This window comes from Cuculus canorus, chromosome 7 (assembly GCF_017976375.1).
Source record: "Cuculus canorus isolate bCucCan1 chromosome 7, bCucCan1.pri, whole genome shotgun sequence".
Classification (NCBI taxonomy): domain Eukaryota; kingdom Metazoa; phylum Chordata; class Aves; order Cuculiformes; family Cuculidae; genus Cuculus; species Cuculus canorus.
In genome coordinates this window covers 37,743,511-37,764,208 of record NC_071407.1, presented here as the reverse complement: position 1 = coordinate 37,764,208, position 20,698 = coordinate 37,743,511, and the positions used below count along the sequence as shown (strand labels likewise).

Sequence of the window (20,698 nt, the reverse complement as noted above, 5' to 3'; positions counted from 1 at the left end):
TTTGATGGTCCAGTTGTCTCTTAGAAGATCTGAAAGTCTGAGGAAAAGCATTTCCAGTGCCTTGAAATCTCCAATTGCAGAGCTTTCAGCAGAAGAAAATGCATTAATTATTCAGGCATTTACTAAGGGGATTTGTGATAGTCATATATGTGTATGTTTATTGTACTTTATTTTCCTCTAATGAGATATGGATGAATGTTTTAAATGACTGTGTAATACGGTGTGCTCGGCAGTACCAGCACATTACATTTGGAGCATGAATTGCTGGGACAACAGGTAGAGGCATCGTTGTAAATGCTTCGAGCAACTGTGTTTCTGTGGATTACCTAAGAAACGGGGCACCTGTATTCCTCCACAGCTCCAGCACACTTTCTTCTTTAAGGAGTAAAAAATCTGCTCCGCATTTGTGGATCAGTACAGTCAGTTTTCTGTGCTGAAGGTAGATGACGCTTCTTATTTGTTCTGAAAATGAACCAGAAAATTTAATCTGTGTTATCCATATGCATAAAACAATGGAAACGGTAGCATGTAAGAATGAATCAATCTGTTCTCAATAGAGGTAGGGAGGTGACTCTCCAGAAAAAAACAACAACTAGAAATCACTTTGATTAGTAGAATAAATGTCATTTAGAGATGTGCGCTTAATGTTTTTAAAGGAACATACTGCTCAATTTTCTGGAACTCTGTGTGAGAGAATTTTGACAAAAGATATTTTTCTGGCAACTCGTGACGGTCAGAATGAATGTTTTTTTAATAGCCTCTGATGCTGGTTGAGTGTCCAGATTGCTTCTGATTTTCATGGCTCCTGGTCTGTGGGGCACCAAGTCATGGAGAGCACGTGCGTCCGACTGCTGCATCTGCCTTAGTGCCAGCTTACCCAGTGCCCCGCAGCCCAGGGTGGAGGTGAAGTTAGGCACAAGGAAGTACCCATGGGTGTACATATACATAGACAGCTGCGCACACACATATAGATGTGAAAGCACACATGCAGCTACATCAATGAAATGTGCTTCAAATCCTGTGGTCAGGTTTGGGCCCCTCACTAGAAAGACATTGAAGTCCTGGAGCGCATCCAGAGAAGGGCAACAAAACTGGTGAAGGGGCTGGAGAACAAGTCTATGAGGAGTAGCTGAGGGAACTGGGGTGGTTTAGCCTGGAGAAGACGAGGCTGAGAGGGAACCTTATCACTTTGTACAACTGCCTGGAAGGAGGTTGTAGAGAGGTGGTTGTTGGTCTCTTCTCCCAAGTGATAGGACGGGAGGGAACGGCCTCAAGCTGCACGGTGGGAGGATCAGATTGGACATTAGGAAAAATTTCTTCACTGAAGGGGTTCTTAAGCACTGGCAGAGGCTGCCCAGGGAGGGGGTAGAGTCCTAATCCCCAGAGGGGTTTAAAAGATAGGTAGTTGAGGTGCTTAGGGATGTGATTTATTAGTGGACAGTTATGGTTGGACTCAATGACCTCAAAGGTCTTTTCCAGCCTGGGGATTCTGTGATTCTAGGATTCTATGAAATTGGACTTAAGTCTTTGAAGCTTCTTTTTGACAATGTCCACATCAGTCTGAAGAACACCATCTGAAGCTCTCACAAGATGTTGATACTATTCTGATGTTATATTTTCTCTTCAGTTATTGCACACTAGAGGTAACAAACCCTGTCAAGGAGCAGCAGCTCGTTCATTTCAGTAAATGAACAAAGCTGTGTTGTGTCCCACTGCTGGAGAAGCAGGTGTCACAGAAAGCTCTGCATTGTTTACTTGTGAGACTGTATTTTTCTGCAGAATTTCCTTCTGTTGATCTGTCTCACATGGATATTATTTTTGAAACTCTGGCACCTTCCCCTGGTGTGCTGGTTTTGTGCAGTGGTAATGGAATTGAGAGCCAAGAGAGACTGTGAATGGCAAATAGACTTCCTGATGAGGAAGGAGTGATTGGGTAGAGTTTGAAAAAAACAATTGTGAATGTGTCTGTAATTTTGTTTAAACTCCACAACTAAACTCTTAATTATGTTTTGCAGGATATGAATGATTACTCTCCAGTATTTAGCAAAAAGCTCTACAGGGGAATGGTTGCTCCTGATGCAGTCAAGGGCACTGTTATCACTACCGTGTCAGCTGAGGATCAAGATCCTCCGGTAAGCAAAAACGTTCTAATAATACTCTGCAACCAGGAGGGAAAAATCTTTAACCCTTATAAGTGACCTAACTCTCTCAACAACAAAGGTGATTATGAGTTTCATAGAGCAGTAACTCATACATTTTTTATATCAGTCTGTCCTTTGTCGTTCTGGACAGAGGCTGCCTTTACAGCGATTGTTCCTGAAGCTGGCAAATCAGTGATAGAGCTCCTTCCTGTCAGGAAGGGTTTTGGAGAGCTCTTTATCCCACTTCACAGTGTCAGTGAATAAGAAGAATAGGCAGGAAGGGAAGTGATGCCTGCCTTTGGTACAGTTCTGCAGCTTAAGGGGGAAACAAAACAACTTTGTAAGAGTGTCACTTTCTTGATTTCACAGTCATCGTGCGTCTCCGGGCTGAGGCATCCCAGGGTCACGTGAAATGGTACAGATCCCCGGCCAACCCTGCAGGATGTGCAGTGTTTGAGCCGAGCCCACCTTCTTTAGGGATAAAATTTATTTCTATGCTCTTCCCTGGTGAGGCATTTGATTGACAGAACTGGGCAGCTATTTCTGACTTGTTAGCTATTCTGAAGGGTAATATCAATTTTTGTAATCAGAGGTTGATGAACATTGGTGACCAGATGATACACTGAGGACAATAAAAGCCAAAGATGTTCTGCCAGCCAGGTTTAATTTTTAATTGTTAGTGTTTGGCATATTAAGGAGAAAAATCCACAGAGAGGAGAGTTCAGAGAGAATGTGCCATGCACATTAAAAGCTGATGGCAGTGCTTTGACACAAATCAACCGCAGCTTAGCTAAATATGCTGCACAGTAATTTATTTACTACCCAAGGACAGAAATGCTAAAGCAGTGCTTGTGTAAGGACAGTCCTGCCATCTCCTTGTAAAAAGTCCTAACACACAAAGGTAAGTAAATTCCCTGCAGGCAATACGTGTCAGTGGAGTGTTACTGAACGGGGAGGCATTTAAGGCAGTTTCTAACAGTCAAAGATCTGCATTACTGTTTGTTTAAAGTATGTGAAAGATAATAGTACCGTCAAGTAGGTAATGAATAGCAGTAGTTATCAATTAATATTACTACAGAGTATTTAAAGAACACAGCAGCAGAGGACATAAATATTATTTGAGCAGTAAATGAAAGAAATGGAAAATTGTGCCTTAATGGTTAATCTTGGACAATTTGAAGGGGAGAGTAAGAAATATTGATGCCTGATTTTGAGTGCTCTACTTGCAGAATGGAGCCCAAGGTGTGTGTTAAGCTCCTTCCATACAGCACAGGACCATTAGAGCAAACAAATCTGCTTAATTAAAAGCAGAATAGTCATCATATGTATGAATTAGACTGATCAGCATATGCAAGTGGGATTTTTTGTGTCTTGCTTTAAAGTTGCTTTTAAAAACACATCCCTAGGACCTTTCTTTTCGTGGCAGCCACCTACGCTCTCCTTCAAAGACACATCTGGGGGCACTCCTAGCTTTTAGCACGCAGCAGGAGAAAGAGAACGCAGTGGTAGTGCCTGTTCTCCTCTCCTCTCTTTGCATCTTGTATTTCTTGCTAAGAAAAGCCTTGCCCTGGGATAGAGGCTTAGGCTGCCTCACCTGACTGAAGGCTTCATGCTTTAGCTCTGTTTCCATGTAAAATATCTTAAAAGTACCTGGCCAGAGTTCCTAACAAACATGAGGCATATCTGCAGGTGTTTGGAAGTCTTCCAAACGACAAAGTTTGATGGCTGCACTTTGATGATCTGGAGGATTTTTCAAAACTTAATGATTCTATCTCTCCTCCCAGGTCATTAATGATAGGATGAGAGGAAATGTCCTCGAGTTATGTCAGGGGAGGTTTAGATTGGATATTAGGAGAAATTTCTTTACTGAGAGAGTGGCAAAGCATTGGAACAGGCTGCCCAGGGAAGTGGTGGAGTCACTGTCCCTGGAGGGGTTCAAAAAACGTGCACTTCGAGACATGTTTCAGTAGGCGTGTTGGTGTTGGGCAGACAGCTCGACTTGATGATCTTAGAGGTCTTTTCCAGCCCTAATGACGCTGTCATTCTCTGATAAGTTGCTATAAAGGTTACAAGCTGCAGCACCTGTGAACATCAGGGACGTGGAAGGTTAACCAGACTTGTACTGCCATCACCTGGTCCTTTTCTGGACTTGAACCATTAGGCCTAGGCAGGGGAATGTATCTTTAAAAGCATTGTAGTGGCCTAAAATAAAGAATTGGCTGCTATAGCCCTTCAGGGGGCTTCCTAAGCATTCATATTTTTGTGAACTCTTGCTGCCACTATCTATTCTTGCTCTGTGGCATTGTAGTGCTTTTGTCTGACCACCTCCGCTGTACCCAGGGACACACCAGGCCTAGGTTTCCACCATTGTCACTCTTCAAAATACTGATTTGCAGGGGAAGGTAGCCTTGATTGCTCAGATCAATTATTTGCTGGAAAACAGATTGAAATTGAGTTAAGACTTCTGACTCTGTGCGTGACTTCTGCTGTCGTGTTTCATGATCATTCTTCAGTCTGTTAGGCACAATAAGATGGCAATTACAGAACAGGAATGGAGATCAAAGTGGGCAAAGTTTCTGGGTGGCATTAGAAGCCTGAAGAGGTTGTTTACACTGTTCTTGCAGGAAATTGTTATCTCATTTTGCTAGCATTTCCTCCTGAATACAGCACGGCACTACTGGAGTGCTACCTCCAAATCAGTAACTTTGCCTTTACATAAATTAATCTGAACTGCATTCAGTATTTCAGGGAGTTATAGATGCTGCTTAGCTGGAGAAGAGTCTCTGTTGCTCTCCCTAGGAGTGACTTGGGAACCTGGGAGGCGGCATCTTGGCTTGTATCAGAAATGGGGTCACCAGCAGGTCCAGGGAGGTGATTCTCCCTCTGTACTCAGCACTGGTGAGACCGCACCTCGAGTACTGTGTTCAGTTCTGGGCCCCTCAACACAAGAAGGATGTTGAGGCTCTGGAGCGTGTCCAGAGAAGAGCAACAAAGCTGGTGAGGGGCTGGAGAACAAGTCTTATGAGGAGCGGCTGAGAGAGCTGGGGTTGTTTAGCCTGGAGAAGAGGAGGCTGAGGGGAGACCTTATTGCTCTCTACAACTACCTGAAAGGAGGTTGTGGAGAGGAGGGAGCTGGGCTCTTCTCCCAAGTGACAGGGGACAAGACAAGGGGGAATGGCCTGAAGCTCCACCAGGGGAGGTTCAGGTTGGATATCAGAAAAAAATTCTTCACAGTAAGAGTCATCGGGCACTGGAACAGCTGCCCAGGGAGGGGGTTGAGTCGCCTTCCCTGGAGGTGTTTAAGGAACGGGTGGATGAAGTGCTGAGGGACATGGTTTAGGGAGTGTTAGGAATGGTTGGACTCGATGATCCAGTGGGTCCTTTCCAACCTTGTGATTCTGTGAAAGCACCATTTCCAGTCAAAAGCTCTCATCCCCAGCATTTAGCAGCAAGTAAATAAAAAAAACCCACTCTGCCCATATCACAAGCAGAGTCACTTCAGAGTGCTCTGCCCAAGGAGAGTGGGGAAAAGTGGCTCTGCAGGACTGTGGAAACGGATTTTATTTTTTTTTTTGATTGCCACAGTAGAAATCTCTAAAATATTTAGTTCATTAGTCACAGTCCTATGACCTGTCTCTGCCCCTTGCAACAGTGCGTATTTGCTCCTAGCAAGTTTGTTGCACTGGCCTTTGGGTAAAGTCTGAAGAAAAGGATGCTAAGGATCAATGAAGCTGGGCAAGAAGATCGATTTCTATTCCATGGAAATTTTGACATAAATGGGTTAGTAAAGGTAGAGAAAAAGTACATACTCATTGGTGCTAGGGAATTAACTTGTTTTTCTGTGTAGCATTTATTTAAATCTCTTGCCCTACAACATGGTATTTTGGTCTCAATAAAGCATTTGCCCATTGCAATAAAAGCTGCGTTTTATAATCCCTGGGTTTAATGTGTTTTAGATATGAATGAGATACCAGAGTAAACAAATTGCTTCAGAAACTAATTAAAGTGTATTTGTAACAGTTCTTAGTCCCAGGGAATCATCATTTCCTAATGCAAAGTTATTTCAGTTTTTCATTTTGAAAAAAAAAAACCCAAACTCATCAGAACTCTCTCCTTCTCTCACATTTCTGTCACTTGAACAGATAAATGTAGAGACGTGGTTAAGCTTGTGTGCTGTTTTGTACAGTGGGTAATAACAGTGGTATGAGAATGGCAGAATAAAAAACTGGCTGAAGTGCATCTGTCCCCGAGATTCCTTTCTTATGATTTCCTTACATATTTATATGGATTTCTTTTATATAATTTTGAGTGTTTTATAGTTGAGAGATGTGGGGATCGCTTCTACTTCTGTGGAGAAATCGATGCACGTGCATGAGGAAGAGATCAAAATCACTGAATGTGGGATCGTCTTTATTAACATAAGTGCATATGGCAGTAGTGTTAAGATAATGTTCTTTGATATCAGCTCTTGCATTTCTTTGATTTTTATGAAGACTTAAAAACGAAGCTACTCTTAGGCATTAATGAATACAATAGCCATAAAACTTAGCCAACTATGGAGGAAGGCTTTTAAAAACGGTTTTGAAAGTTGATATTTTATTTCAAGCTAATGGCCAGTAGTTTTTACTTCTAAAATAAAAAAGGTGATAGAGAAAATCAGGCATAAATGGCTTTGTTTCTTTTTCTGACTGAGCCAGCCTGTTTAGATGTTTTGTGCTGCTGGCAAATTGTATTTATTTGGAGCTGACTTTGACATTAAGTGGTGTCACAGAGTATTTGATATGAGTTCACCAGAAATTGTTTTTAAAAACACACAACATGTTCTCTGTTCAGCAAGAATGTCTTCCTCTGAACTTGCCTTAAAGAAAAAAATGTTCTTGGTTATCATCATCAATATTTTAGGCATTTGCTTGGGGTTTTGTAGCCTGATGGAATATTATTTTACACAGTTCTAATACATCTATTTCATCATTTTGGGAAAATAAATGTTTATCTATTAAGAAAATAAATGTGGCCTTGAAATACACCTGATCCTCAAGACAGGTCTTAAATAAGACTGTAACTGATTTGACATATTCAAGCTTGAATTTTTCTGTTGTCATTTTATGAGTAATGTAGACGGTTCCCCTGTCAATATTAAACTTGGCCCAGTGTAAAAGTCATGCTAGATTTCATTCACCATTTGTGATAAAAGCTTTTCAGACCTAATCAGCTCTTCAGAGATGGCCCTCTGTCTTCAGCAAATCCCAACTTTGCTCTGCATTGTCAGATTAACATGGATGGTATGAGAATCCAAATTGAAATGCTCAGCACCTGCATCTGATTTCTCTGCGGATAAGGCAAATTTGAATGTTCCAACAGCAGAAGAATAGATTTGGGATAGGAAGGAGGTGTTGAATGGTGTCAGTGGAGTTTGGCTCTCCGTTTCACCCCGTAGGCACCATCCTTAGCCAGTTCTTCCCTTCTGCTGCTGGACCGGGACTATTGTGGTCTCACCCTGTCGTTCCTCCTAATCCCTCAGCAGCACAGGTGACAGCAGCAGTGACGGGTGTGGAAGTCCTAGCAAAAGATTTCAGCTTGCTGAAGTCAACCTTCATAAATCATCATCCATAGCAAAGGATGCAAGTATTTTACCGACTGTGTTACTTTTTGACTGGGAAAGTGCTCACTCACTGATGTTTCTGAGAGAACACCACTTACCTGTGGCTTTTGACTTCAAAAGGACAAGTCAAATATAAATTAAACCATTAAATGGTCAGTGAGAAATGGGGTCACCAGCAGGTCCAGGGAGGTTTTTCTCCCTCTGTACTCGGCACTGGTGAGACCGCACCTCGAATACTGTGTTCAGTTCTGGACCCCTCACCACAGGAAGGATGTTGAGGCTCTGGAGCGTGTCCAGAGAAGAGCAACAAAGCTGGTGAGGGGGCTGGAGAACAAGTCTTACGAGGAGCGGCTGAGAGAGCTGGGGTTGTTTAGCCTGGAGAAGAGGAGGCTGAGGGGAGACCTTATTACTCTCTACAACTACCTGAAAGGAGGTTGTGGAGAGGAGGGAGCTGGGCTCTTCTCCCAAGTGACAGGGGACAGGACAAGAGGGAATGGCCTGAAGCTCCGCCAGGGGAGGTTCAGGTTGGATATCAGAAAAAAATTCTTCACAGAAAGAGTCATTGGGTACTGGAACAGCTGCCCAGGGAGGGGGTGGAGTCGTCTTCCCTGGAGGTGTTTAAGGAACGGGTGGATGAAGTGCTGAGGGACATGGTTTAGGGAGTGTTAGGAATGGTTGGACTCGATGATCCAATGGGTCCTTTCCAACCTTGTGATTCTGTGATTCTGTGATTCTGTGAGAGTGGCATGGACACAAAAAAGTGACATAGGTGAAAGACGAGAGGTTTCAAGAGACTTGTGGCAGAGAATTTTCAGGTTTATTCTTCAATGAAGTATGATTTGAATAATTTATTGGAGTTGTACGTTAAAGATTGTCTTGTTGCTTCTCTTTAAAAAGCTTCCCCCGTGGAATCTCCATGCAGTGAATCATCTGCAGCTCAGTGTATCTTACATGTGTGAGTGTCTGTACGTGTGAACGGATGAATGGCTGAGTCAGGAGGAAGGTGTTTAATTTTCTTAATTTAGCAATACAACCGTATTGCCTAAAATATTAATCCATCATTGTAATGAAACTGTTAATAAGAGGATTGGTTTGGTTGCAATGGAAAAAAATCCTTTGATTTCTGGTTAGTATTAACAGTTACTAATTCAAACCAAAAATTCTCTCTGCTAGATTCAAATGCTCCCAGGTAAGTATTTTTATTTTGACCTGTGGATTTCAAAGTGGTCAGAAAAGCCTTGGCCTGAAGGTATATGGGGTCTCTGCTAGTTATTCCTTCAGATCCTTAGTGAAATGTCAATTAGAAATTGAAACAACTGCTTTTCCCTGAAGGCCAGAGCACGATTTAAAGGGCTGTCTCAAGCAAACATCACTTTAGGTTCTTACCAGTTTCCCTTTCCCCTGCCCTGCTCTGCGCTTTCCTTCCCTGCCCCTCCCTGCCCTGCACTCGTTCATTTTTTAGCAATGATTGAGAATATAAATTGTGTTTCAGAAGTTATTTTTATGTTTGTTAATAACACACTAATTTGAATTTCTATTCTGGTAATTGTAATCTGGTAAATTTTCTTTTACCTGTGTTTCAAGGAATATTGTAGATCAACATATTATCCTTTGGTCTACGGGAACAATCCACAGTATTTTTTTCTGCAGTTTTAAAATAGATATATGGTATCTGACTTCTCAAATTACTCAGTACCTCTTGTAGTTGCTCACCCTGTCTTTCCCAGAAGAGCTTGCATCTAATTCCAGACATGGTACAGGTAAAGGATAAGAAAGTACTAAGCAGAAAGCAACCAAAACAGGCCAAGGGAGCCAGAAGGAATTATGCAAGTGTGGCGGTCGCTGTATACGTACAAGATGTGTGTTTGAACCTGCTCTCAAGTTCCTGCACCTGGTAGATGGTGCCAAACTTTGAAGGTTGCTCTTCCGTACATGGTGCCAGCTCTGCAGTGATACCCTGCGCTCTGAATATGAACCATAAGCAGCTTTTCTCTCAGAGGTATTTTCAAGTCTTTACAGGACGAGGTTCCATGGAGTCCCCAAACCCTGGATGAAATCAGTGTGTGACTCTCTCACCAGCACAGTCTCTAGTATCCTCAGCATCCATTGCCGCCTATCCTTTGGGCCAACGGGTGATTCTTTGTAGCTGAAGTAATCAGAAGCCTATATCAGGGTTGGTACAGATACATAAATCCCGCAATTTGATGACGATAGGATGCTAAGAGTGCCCTCAGGACTGTTGATAAGATTTGCCCTCTCAGTGCTCGGTTTGTGGGCTTTGCTCTCCCAGAATGAGAAGTAGCCTGCCCAAAAGACAGAGCTTTTTAAAATGCTTCAAGAGTGGCAAGTGAAAACGTGTGAGACCAATGTCTGGACGCGGCTTGGGCCGACTGGGAGAGCCACCACTGCTGCACGCAGCAGCTCTATGGAGGCACAGCTGAAGATGCTTTTAAACTGCCTCCTTCTTGCTGCTTATTGTCCCAAGTAAGAAGTGATAGGATGAGAGGGAATAGCCTCAAGTTGCACCAGGGGAGACTTAGGTTGGATATTAGGAAATACTACTTCACCGAAAGAGTTGTCAAGCATTGGAACAGGCTGCCCTGGGAGGTGGTGGACTTAAATACATCCCTGGAGGTATTGAAAAGATGTGTAGTTGTGATGCTTGGGGACATGGTTTAGTAGTGAGCCTGGCAGTGTTAGGTTAAGGGTTGGACTCCCTTGGGTGATCTTAAAGGTCTTTTCTGACCTAAATAACTCTACGATTTAAGTTAAAATAACTGCTAACCCATATTGTATGTAGCCATTAAAAATAAAAAAGGCATGGTATCTTTGTTTCCTACAGAAACTAATATGTAGCGTGAATTAAAATGACAGGGACAGTTACGTTAGGGGTATAGGGATTGTTGTGGCTCTGTGGCGTGATCAAACCAAATGCACAGCAGAGCAGTGGTTTGTAGTGAAACTTTAGGTGTCAAACTCAATCAGTCTTAAGACTGGGAAGGTCTGGGTGACAAGAGCTTTAACCCCAGTTTATTTCCTGTTACAAGGCAAAGTTTAGAGATCTGTATTGAGTGGAGACAATTGCACGTGGCGGGATTTGCGTGGCGGTTGCTTTTTCGCTCAGGGCTACCTGTGCTTGTGTGGTCTGCACAGATGGCTGCGCACAGACCTCTGTTATTGAGGAACACCTGAAACCGTCCTCAAAGAGCAGAAGAGGGGTTTTCTTCCACGTGAACAGCTTATGCTTTATTGAAGTGGTGTGGTGATGAAAGGTGCCAGATGGTTATGATTGTGTTCTCAGAGCTCTTAACCCTCCAAATATTTCAGAAGGAGAGCAACATGAGCTATTGATAGATGCTAAGTTTGTTTGCTTTGCTTATCAGGAGGCAAATATTCCTGGGACTGATATAACTTGAGGTGTTTGCTTTTCCTGCATGTGCCTTTTTCTGTATGGTTTATCACTGTGAGAGCTGGAATATTTCTTCTGTGGGTAATTCCCTTGCATATTCCGATTTTGTTGGTTTGAAATGTCAATAGAAACAGATGCAGAATGCTAATTTTAACGAGCAGCCGGCTTCCACAGCTCTAACACATCCGTTTTAATGGTTTATCCAGTCTCGTAACACCTTGTAAGGTTTTTGTTCAATAGAGCCCTTTTGTCAAATTGAGAGTAATTGTCCTTATTGTTTTACAGGCACCCACTAAAAGTAAGATGCTAACAGATATTTAATTGGAGATTTCACAGATATTTAATTGGAGATGAACTGCAATTCATGCACTCCAGGACTTGTTCTTTTAAAAGCTATTACAGTTGGATATCATAGTGTCTGATGGAGATTTGTGTGTGGGAAACGTACTGCAAATTCAATGAGTTCTTAAAGTTATTTTATCTCATGGCTGTAAAAGTTTGTTCTTTTTGTGTTTAGTTTGTTATAGTTAATAATTCAGATTTTCCAGATAATTGAAAATTTCAGGTCCCCTTATTGAGTTACATCCTAAAGAATAAAATACGTCAAATTCTAGAGTTAATCTAAATTAATTCGGGGTGAATATATGTGAGTGCACTATTCACAACTCATGGCCAGTATAAGACCCGCCAAAATCATGCTCCTACTCTGTGGTCTGCCCCAATAAAGCCCCATCTTTATTAGTTACTTAACTTTGAGGATTAACATGCGCAGCCACCTGTAAGTTTTCTTTTTGGCATCACTTTCACAGAATTAGCTTTACAAAACCTGCCTTAGTGAAGTCTTTGCAATGCAAGTCAATTCAGATTTGGGTTGAAATTTATAGATGGAGATAATTAATTTATTAAACACCTTACCAGTTTCACATTTTCTGTAGAACACCTTCAAAAGTTTTCTGACTTCAATCAGAAAGTGGCATTAAGTCCAAAGGGGGTTGGTAAATAAGGCTATGTTTGTGATTCCAAACACAACTATTCCATACCAGTACTTAGGGGTAAAATCCAGGTCGTTGACCATTGCATGTGTGGGATCTTCATGAGTAGACTGTAAATGAAAGCGAAATGTTGGGGTTTTCTGCCGTTTCCCAGTCTGGATCATTCTGGGTTTGTACCTCTCTTACACGTTTGGATAGAGAGAGCAATGATTCCTACCTTCTTTCTGAATTGCTTTCAGACATATACGTAAAAACACACAGCAGAAGTTGTTGTGTTTCACTTCTCACTGCGTTTCTTAGCTTTATTGCGTTGCAGCTCCCCTCCAGCCTGTCTGTGCCTGCTTGAGAGTTATCTTGGCGGCGCAGGCGTGCCCCTCCACGGCCTCTTTGCCCAAAGCCTCTGTCTGCAGCCCCATCCTCTAACAGAAATACTGGGGACGTTCTCAGACCTGTCAACTGTGTCACAAATGAATGTCGTTTCCTCGGAGCAAATGGAAACTTCAGGAATTATGGAGCAATAAAATAAATAATTGAAGCTGTATGAGCTTTAGATCCAAGTTTCGTATTAGTTTTGAACTCACAGGGAAACTTTGGTTTGAGAGGAGGAATGTGGTTCCTGCCGAGAACAATCCTTGCTCTGTGCTTTCTTTGAAAGTATTATCTGCTGTATTCGAGTTTTGCTGTAGACACAGGAATGCATCTACATTAATTTAGAACAGAGAGTAAAGATGATTAATATTTGAGATAATTAAAACTTGCTTCAAAATGGATTTCTCTGGGAAGTATCTCTGGAGATTTTTCTAATTACATCAGTGCCAAGATATCGTAAATAAAAAATAAATCTCTGTTCTGTTATTTTCAGAAATGACAGGAGAAAAGCGTACTTGATAGTCACATCAGGAACAGTAACCTGATGAGATTTTTGTTTATTTAATAGCAAATTACCTAGTGCGTGCAGGTTTAATGATGATGATAGGTTTTAGTCTTCCAAGCAAATGTGAGAACCATTACACTGACACCAAATAGAGTGGATTTCAGCAGGTAATTTCCTCTTAATTATAATGTTGAAGAAAAATGACTAAATCAGAGAGTGTCGGGGGAAAGTTGTATAATCACCTTTGTTATGCGATGATCTCTGAAATGTCTCATATTTTCAAGGATTTGTACTCTGTAGTGTACGTGGTCTTGCAAAGTGCTTTTAACTCTTACCAGGGTCTCTCCTCGATTCCTTTGCTAATCACCAGAACGCAGTTCTGGATGATAAACCCTTCCTGGGCTGGATTTCCCTGGAGGGCTCTGCAGAGTCACAGCTGTGCAGGTGTCCCCAGAAGCTCGTCTCCCTTTCTTTACGTGCAAGGTGGTGTGTCCACAGGGTTTTCCAGGGAGGAAGGCTGAGGTGGCCTGGCCACCTTCTCTACTGCCTTACTCTTTGAGTATTTGATTTAAGTATTTTTGATCTTTTAACAGCTGTAAAATTGATCCCACCAATTAAATTCTTACAAGCTACCTATAATTTTTAATTCCAATAAATATTCTTTGCTGAAGGGTCCCTTTCCTCACAGGGAAGTGTGCTTTATTCATTGAGTAGTCCTGCTGCTCCTCAGAAGTTACTGTGGCCGAAGCTGACGCCCTGTTCTACAGCTCTGTAGCGTGCAGTAGCGTGAGGCACAATCCCTGTGCCAAATCCACTCCAGGAAAGCTTTTAGGTTAGACTATGTATTTTGACTGAGCTTTTCAGTGCATTTTTGTTCTGTCAACAAAATGTTTATATGACTTAGTGAGCTTAAACCACTTTGGTAGCTGTCTCTAGCGATGTTCACAGAAGCAAATTTCGTCTTTCCTCTTGGAAACCGACAATATTTTCTCAATAATAAGACTGCTTTATACCACGATATTGAATGTGGATGAATATCACCAGTTTGCTATTAATGGAACTGTGGGCTGATATTTTGTCTGTTTAAATACAGTGTAAAGGTCAAACCTTAGTCTGAGATCCAGACTCAGAGGCACTGAGAACCTCAAACCATGCTGATGGTAGAGCCTGAGTTTTTAAGTGCTTCTCTGAATCTGCGCCCAAATATATTAGCAAATACCTTAGTTGGAATGTTGTGAAATGTCCCAGTTGTCTGCATAACCGGGTAATAGAGACTTGCTGCTGCTGGAAAAGAGTTTCTCGGACATCATTGTGGGGAAAAAACCCAACTTCTTTGCTTTAAAACCCTTCTTCGATGCCCCTTTTTTTCTTACAATTCTTTAGTACGTCATTTATATTCATGCTGGCTTCACTGCAACAGTAACCTGCAGCTACATCACCTTTCAGTCTCTGCAGCAGTGAATTTAGAACCATCAGTACTGAGTGAAAGGGCACTTGCTCGGGCTGGGAGTAACCTGTTAGAATTTAGTGCCTCCCACCAAGTCAACGGTACAGTTAATCTCATCTGAGAAGAGGCTGAGGCTGAACACCAAGCCACTCTCCAGGAGATTTGGAAAGTCTTGGCAGTCAGGAGTCCCTGGTGACTGGAAGAAGGGCAACATCGAGCCCAATTTTAAAATGGGTAGAAAGGAGGACCCTGGGAACTACCGACCCGTCAGCCTCACTCTGTGCCTGGGAAGATCCTGGAACAGATCCTCCTAAAGCTCTGCTAAACCACATGGAGGACGGGGAGGTGAGTTGAGACAGCCAGCGTGGACAGCATTGCTTTTTGGGGCTTGATAGATTACCCAGGTCAGCACAGTCTGCCCCGGCCCACTCTTGACATGGGAGCAGCTGCCTCTTAGGCTGTGCCTACCAGCGTGGGGTCTGAAGGTCTCTGAAGGGTGACCACCGGAATGGCATCAGTGGATTATAATGGCTACTTTAAGAAACTTCATTCTTCACGGGTATAGTTATTTATTCAGGCAATTAGTGTTAAAATAGTTAAATCAGGTAAACAGAATTCTATTATAAAATGCTGAGTTACAGATCTGGAAAATTCATCTATTATACCTTCTGGCAATGCCTCTTCTGATTCTTCTTTTAATTTAGGATTTTTGGGTGCATAGGCATGCAGACAATTGGTGGCAGAAGCATGGGCTGTCTGTGCTCGTTCCTTGTCATCGGGACAGGGTTTGAACAGTTGGGAGGGTTCCTTGTGGGGCTACTCAAAATCCATTTGCAAAATTGCGTTTTCTGCTACTGCTGACATGATGAATGTTTTCTCTTGGTTGTTTTCTGATGTGCTTGGAGTCAGCTCTGGTATCCAACAGTGAGTGGCGTCGGCAATACCGTGGCGCTGAGGGGCAGAAGCCTCTGTGACAGCAGGGGTGGCCACACGTGTCTGGTCACTCGGCACAAGCGCTGGTGTCTCTCTGGGTCCTGCAGCCTCAGCTCTGCTCCGAGGAAGGCCTGGATGGGAGCTTGTAGGCGGTCCTGCCGAATTTGCTAGACCTGTGCAGTTCAACCAGAGGACAAGCATGAGCTGGAATATGTATGGAAGCGCTACGGGCCCTGTAATCTCTATGTTTTCCCTCTTGGAGATAAGGATTTTGAAATGTATTAGTTTTTCATCACTCGGCGTTGCTGGAAAGGAAACTTTCAGACGCTGCTGTTTGATTTGTGTTTAAGAAAGCCCATTTTGTCTGTGTAGTGGCTTTGCCCGGGCAAGCTGGTGCTGTTTTCATTTCATTTCCTCTAAAAGAGAAGCGTGTGGCTGTCTATAGGCTGGACTGGAGGCAGAACTGGAGTGTGACTTCTCAGAAAATACTATAACACACATCTTGCCATCTCCAGCAAGAAGGGACTCTAACTTTCCGGATAAGCTGAACAACTGCTGGAGTTTGTAGAGCATTTAGAATTTTCTTTAACCTCAAAGAGTTTTTATAACACGTTAAAATATTTTTGCAAGGTGTATTAACTGACCTTAAGCTGTGCACATCTTATGTTATTATGTTAGTAATTATAAAAAGGAGCACTGCTTCTCTCTGTGTTGAAGTAGTCAGGTATTTTAGTACTCTTCTTCCTAAATCTCTGGTCGTTTTTCTTAGTGGACCTCTCAGATACCACTGTAAGGTTTTAGGGGGAGGATGGGGAGATGCTCGATAACAAACTTAGTTATGAGGAAGACAAACAGCAAGGTTTGTTCGTAATGGTCTGTTTACCGATGTTGCATTTTAATCCTTTACTAGCTGCATGAAATCTGTAAAAATACAAAGATACACTGGTTGTTTTGGTTTTGCCTTACAGGGCACGCCAGCAAGTCGAGTCCGATACAAAGTAGATGTAGTCCAGTTTCCTTACAGTGCCAGCATATTTGACGTGGAAGAAAACTCAGGACGCGTAGTAACCCGAGTGAACCTGAACGAAGAGCCAAGTACAGTATTTAAGGTATGAACTCACGTAGCTATGTGTTGTCAGTAAATGTTGCCTGGTTTTCACGGAATCCCTTTTAATGTGTTTCTTTGTGTTGCTTTATACTGCATAAAAAGATGTGAAATTTTTGTTTGGTTTGTTTCTTTACTTCCTTCATTTCTTCCTGGCATGTGTCTTGTGCTTTTGTGATATCAGAAACATCTTGAATGGCTGTGATTGCTGCTGTTAGGAGGGCAGAAGAAGCAGGGAGGCAGCTGAAGGAAACCTCATTTTTTGAAAGTTACTTTGCTGATGTCTTTCAACAGGGCCGTCATCGTAGCAACTCTGTGTGACCTTCGTAAAGATAGCGAGGTATCTTGTAAAGAAAGTTACTGCGCAGCCGGGAAGTTTGAGACTTGCTATTCACAAGTGCTGTGATGTAAAAACTTCGGTTAAGGACACTTAAATTACCGTTGCGTTGTTACTGTTCCTGCAGAGTCTCAAGTGTAGTTAGTGTGGCGTAACTTAGGAATTTAATCAGATCAAAACCATGGGAAGAATCTCCCTTATTAAATAAATCCATGAGTGGAGAGTGTAGTTCAAAATGAAATTCGAAGTAAGCAAAAAAAGGTATAACGTGTGTTGCTTTATGTGTAATTTCCCTACTTAGAAACTACCGACCTTCTGTGTGGCCATTAGGGTGTGCTTTGTTGTTCTTTCACTTTTTTATTTTTTAAATAAGCATTAAAAAGAGGTTTATTTGCATACTTTTCCATTATAAGGAATAAAGCTGTCCACTGTTTTCCACTTCTGAGTCTCCCATTAGCGTGAGCTTGAGTAGCATTCTAACACTGGCACGGTTTTAGGAACTTAGGGTAGTACTAATTGGAGTTCTTTTCAGTTTTTAACTAACATAGTAGAACTCAAAGGGGAAGAGAGTTATCTCTAGGTTAACATCATCAGAGCATGTTTCTTCTGTTGTTGCCCTTATTATGTTTACTTCTCAGCCATTATTTTGTGTGGCTGTTTGGTGAAGCTGTGGTACCTCTCACAGGTGACGCGCACATGGGCACGGAGCTGCCTTCCTGTACAAAGGCTTCTCTGTGTGAGGGCAGACCCGGATCCATGGTGAATTTAGCGGAGTGTTACTTTTCAGAAAAGTTGGACGCTTAGGGAAGAAGCGTAGAAAAGACCCCAGAAATCCGTGATGTGGAGACTTTGAGTTGATATTTTGCATCTAGACCATTTGGCTTGTATCTGCCACTGAATCTTCTGTGAATTTTTCCGGTCAACTTTTAACATATTCATATTTTCTGCAATTCTGATATCTTGATTCCCTAATATATGGGCTGGAAAAGTGCCTTCTTTTGTTTTAAGCTGTCTCTTCACTAACCTGCTCTGAGAATAGTTCGGCATCGTAGAAATGAGTTGAGAACCCTTTGCTAGTATAAGGTGCTGACCTGCTCCATTTAGTGACCTTCTGAAAAAGGACAAATTCAGAGAGAGGAAACTGGAAAACAGTCCATTCTTCTGTCTTCAGTGGGCTAGTTTCTCATCCTTTTGCTAGCAGGTAGCTTACCTTCATATGAAAGCTGAAAACAGGAGAGCCCATTTGTCCCAGCAGAGCAGCACAGATTAAATAAACAGATAGAAATGAGTAGAGGTCAGATAAACAGAACATTTATGACGGGCTGCCTTTGCTTTTCTGGTCTAGTCCACATTTTAGCATATAGAGGATCTCTTAAGAGGTTTTGGGCTGGGGGGATGTAATGTTAATTTTTATTTGGTTTGATATTAGACCTTGGTCTTAATTATTCATGTCAGCAACACAGAATTCTTTCCTAACACTTCTTCTCTGTGTTTTATTGGGAGATATAGGTGTTTTTTCAATAAAAAAATGAGTAAGTGTAGAACTGAACTATAAGAAGACAAGTTGAAATTGATTCTAGAGTTCTGAGTAAAGACAGTCCATGGTTAGATGTGAAGGGAACCTGCTGAAAAACGCGCTTGAAGCTGGCAATGTGTTTTGGAGCAGTATATGTATGAAATCACTCTTTGAATTCCAGTTTACTGTGTTTCTATAAATTTTCTAGCAGATGGATGTGGATGGCTGTCACCTTTTTCCTTTGTGTTTTGTTCTTGTACAATGTATGATTTGGAGTGAAAGAAAATCTCATCCAACTTGTCAGACCCTGAAAATATAAAAAGTATTATTGCAAGTCAACATAAAAAATGTTCTTGCCTGTACCAAGAATGTGATGTTCTGTATTGTTTATAGCTAGTGGTCATTGCATACGATGATGGGGACCCTGTGAAGTTCAACACCACTACCGTAGAAATCGCTGTACTGCAGCCTTCAGTAATTCCACGGTTTACGCAGGATGAATACAGGTAAAGCATTTATTCATTCACATTACAACTGTTATTTTTAAAGTGGAAATAAGTTCTTGTTTGAATGCTAGTCTGAGATATCTGGGCAACGAAAATACTCTGTTGGCAGTGTGGAAGTGCTTCCCCTTTGTATATTTCAGCTTTTGAGTCTTCTGCTTTTCACTTTGGCTCACAGAAGGAAATATGACTCAAAAACAATATCTGAACGAAAGCACCAAAACCTTTTTGTACTTGTAAAATGTATTTACAGATGTTAACACTTCTTTTGGAAACAGAATTGGGTGCTGATCTGAGGAGCAAACAATCGGTGCTCGGGTCCCCCAGAAACACGACTGTGTGAAATTACACACAGGATTCTTTGCAGCACTTCTGATACTTTAGAGTTGCTTCTTTCTCTTAGCCACAAGGGATTTGGCATCCAGCCATTCCCTAATAATATCGGATAGAGGTGCAATTGTACTGTCTTAACAAATTTTCTCCAGCTGAAAATATCTAGGTTGTAGGTGTCAGTGACAGCGGGGAGAGGTTTGCTTCCTCTCAGAAGCTGTTGAAAATAGTTTCCTCCAGTCTGTTTGGGTTGTTTTGATCCTGTACACCATTCATGTGGGACATGAGAGAACTTGGGCTTGACCTCTTTGACATTAGAAGTGCATGTGATAGTTATTCTTACTACAAATCATGATTTGATAAAGTTTACCCTCTGGCAAGTTAATAAAATCAATCCAATTTTCTTAAAATTAAGTAAAAAAAAAAAATTGTTGTGCTGTGCACAGGCTGATCAGTTTGTTAGATTTTGTTATGGAGAATGTGTTCATAAACAGTTCCTGACATCTATATGGTAATAGGAACTAATAGGGTCAACACACACAGGCTCCTGCTATCGAGAAGTTATAGCCTTGCTGCAATATATACTCCTGATTGAAATGTAGCAACATAATCAATATTCGAATATAATGGGGTTTGTACGTATATTTTCAAAACTAAGCACTACAGGGAATCAGAAATTGGATGGAACATTAATGGCTTCAGTAGACCCTAATGGGAGTACGTGCTCAGCTCTTTTAAGGGGTTTAGATCAAAATTCGTGATGTACCTTCTGGTTTTCCTCACGATTCAGGTAAATCATAGCAATTTGAAAGAGTACCTTAAAGAAAATGAAAAATGTCAAAATATTTTATTCAAAAATTGTCACACTCTACAAACTACACTTCGTGTTTGGTTTCCTGACACTGATGCAAGTGAAACTGGCAGCTTTCCTGTAACCTTATTTTTCAGTTGCCATGGTATATCTTTAACTTAAATGTTAGCATAGAGTAATGGTGCTGCTTGCGAAATGACAAACTGTTGAACGTGGATACTAGAATTTCTGAAGGACTGAGAATTAGCGGCTTTTGAGTGGATTAATATTGATCTTTGTTGCGTAATTATCATAATCTGGATGATTTCAGCTTTTTTTTCCTAGCTGTTTTACGAATTTCATTTCTGTGTATTTATCGAAAGTTCACAGTTGAACAGTGTTACAGAATAAAGCTGCCTGTGCGGTTGCAGCATGTATTACAAATCAGGAATAAATACAAAAAATAGGAAAGGGGGGTCCAGATGGCGCGATCAAAAAGGTATAGCCGTGCTAGGCAGATAGTTAGATAAAAGGGGAGCTCTGCCTTGAGCTGTTGGTCTGGCAGCTCACTGCTCTGCCAGAAGCACAGCACCATGTCTGGGTCTCTGCTTGGAGTCCTGTTCATACTGAGGTAGGCTTTGATTATTATCCATGTCTTGAAGAGACTTCCACAGGAGAGAGCAATCAAGTAGATGAGAATCAGAGATTTGCATTTTATT

At 41.7% G+C, this 20,698-nt stretch overlaps 1 protein-coding gene across 11 annotated transcripts in view; it reads left to right on the top strand.

Moving 5' to 3' along the window:
- PCDH15 (protocadherin related 15) overlaps positions 1 to 20,698 on the top strand; it is an 855,028-nt gene that overhangs the window by 735,202 nt on the left and 99,128 nt on the right. For all 11 annotated transcript variants that reach the window (XM_054071964.1, XM_054071953.1, XM_054071963.1 and 8 more), the window contains 3 exons: positions 2,016 to 2,132; positions 16,367 to 16,507; positions 18,750 to 18,862. In XM_054071964.1, coding sequence (XP_053927939.1) covers positions 2,016 to 2,132; positions 16,367 to 16,507; positions 18,750 to 18,862 — 371 coding nt within the window. The remainder of the gene's footprint in view (positions 1 to 2,015; positions 2,133 to 16,366; positions 16,508 to 18,749; positions 18,863 to 20,698) is intronic.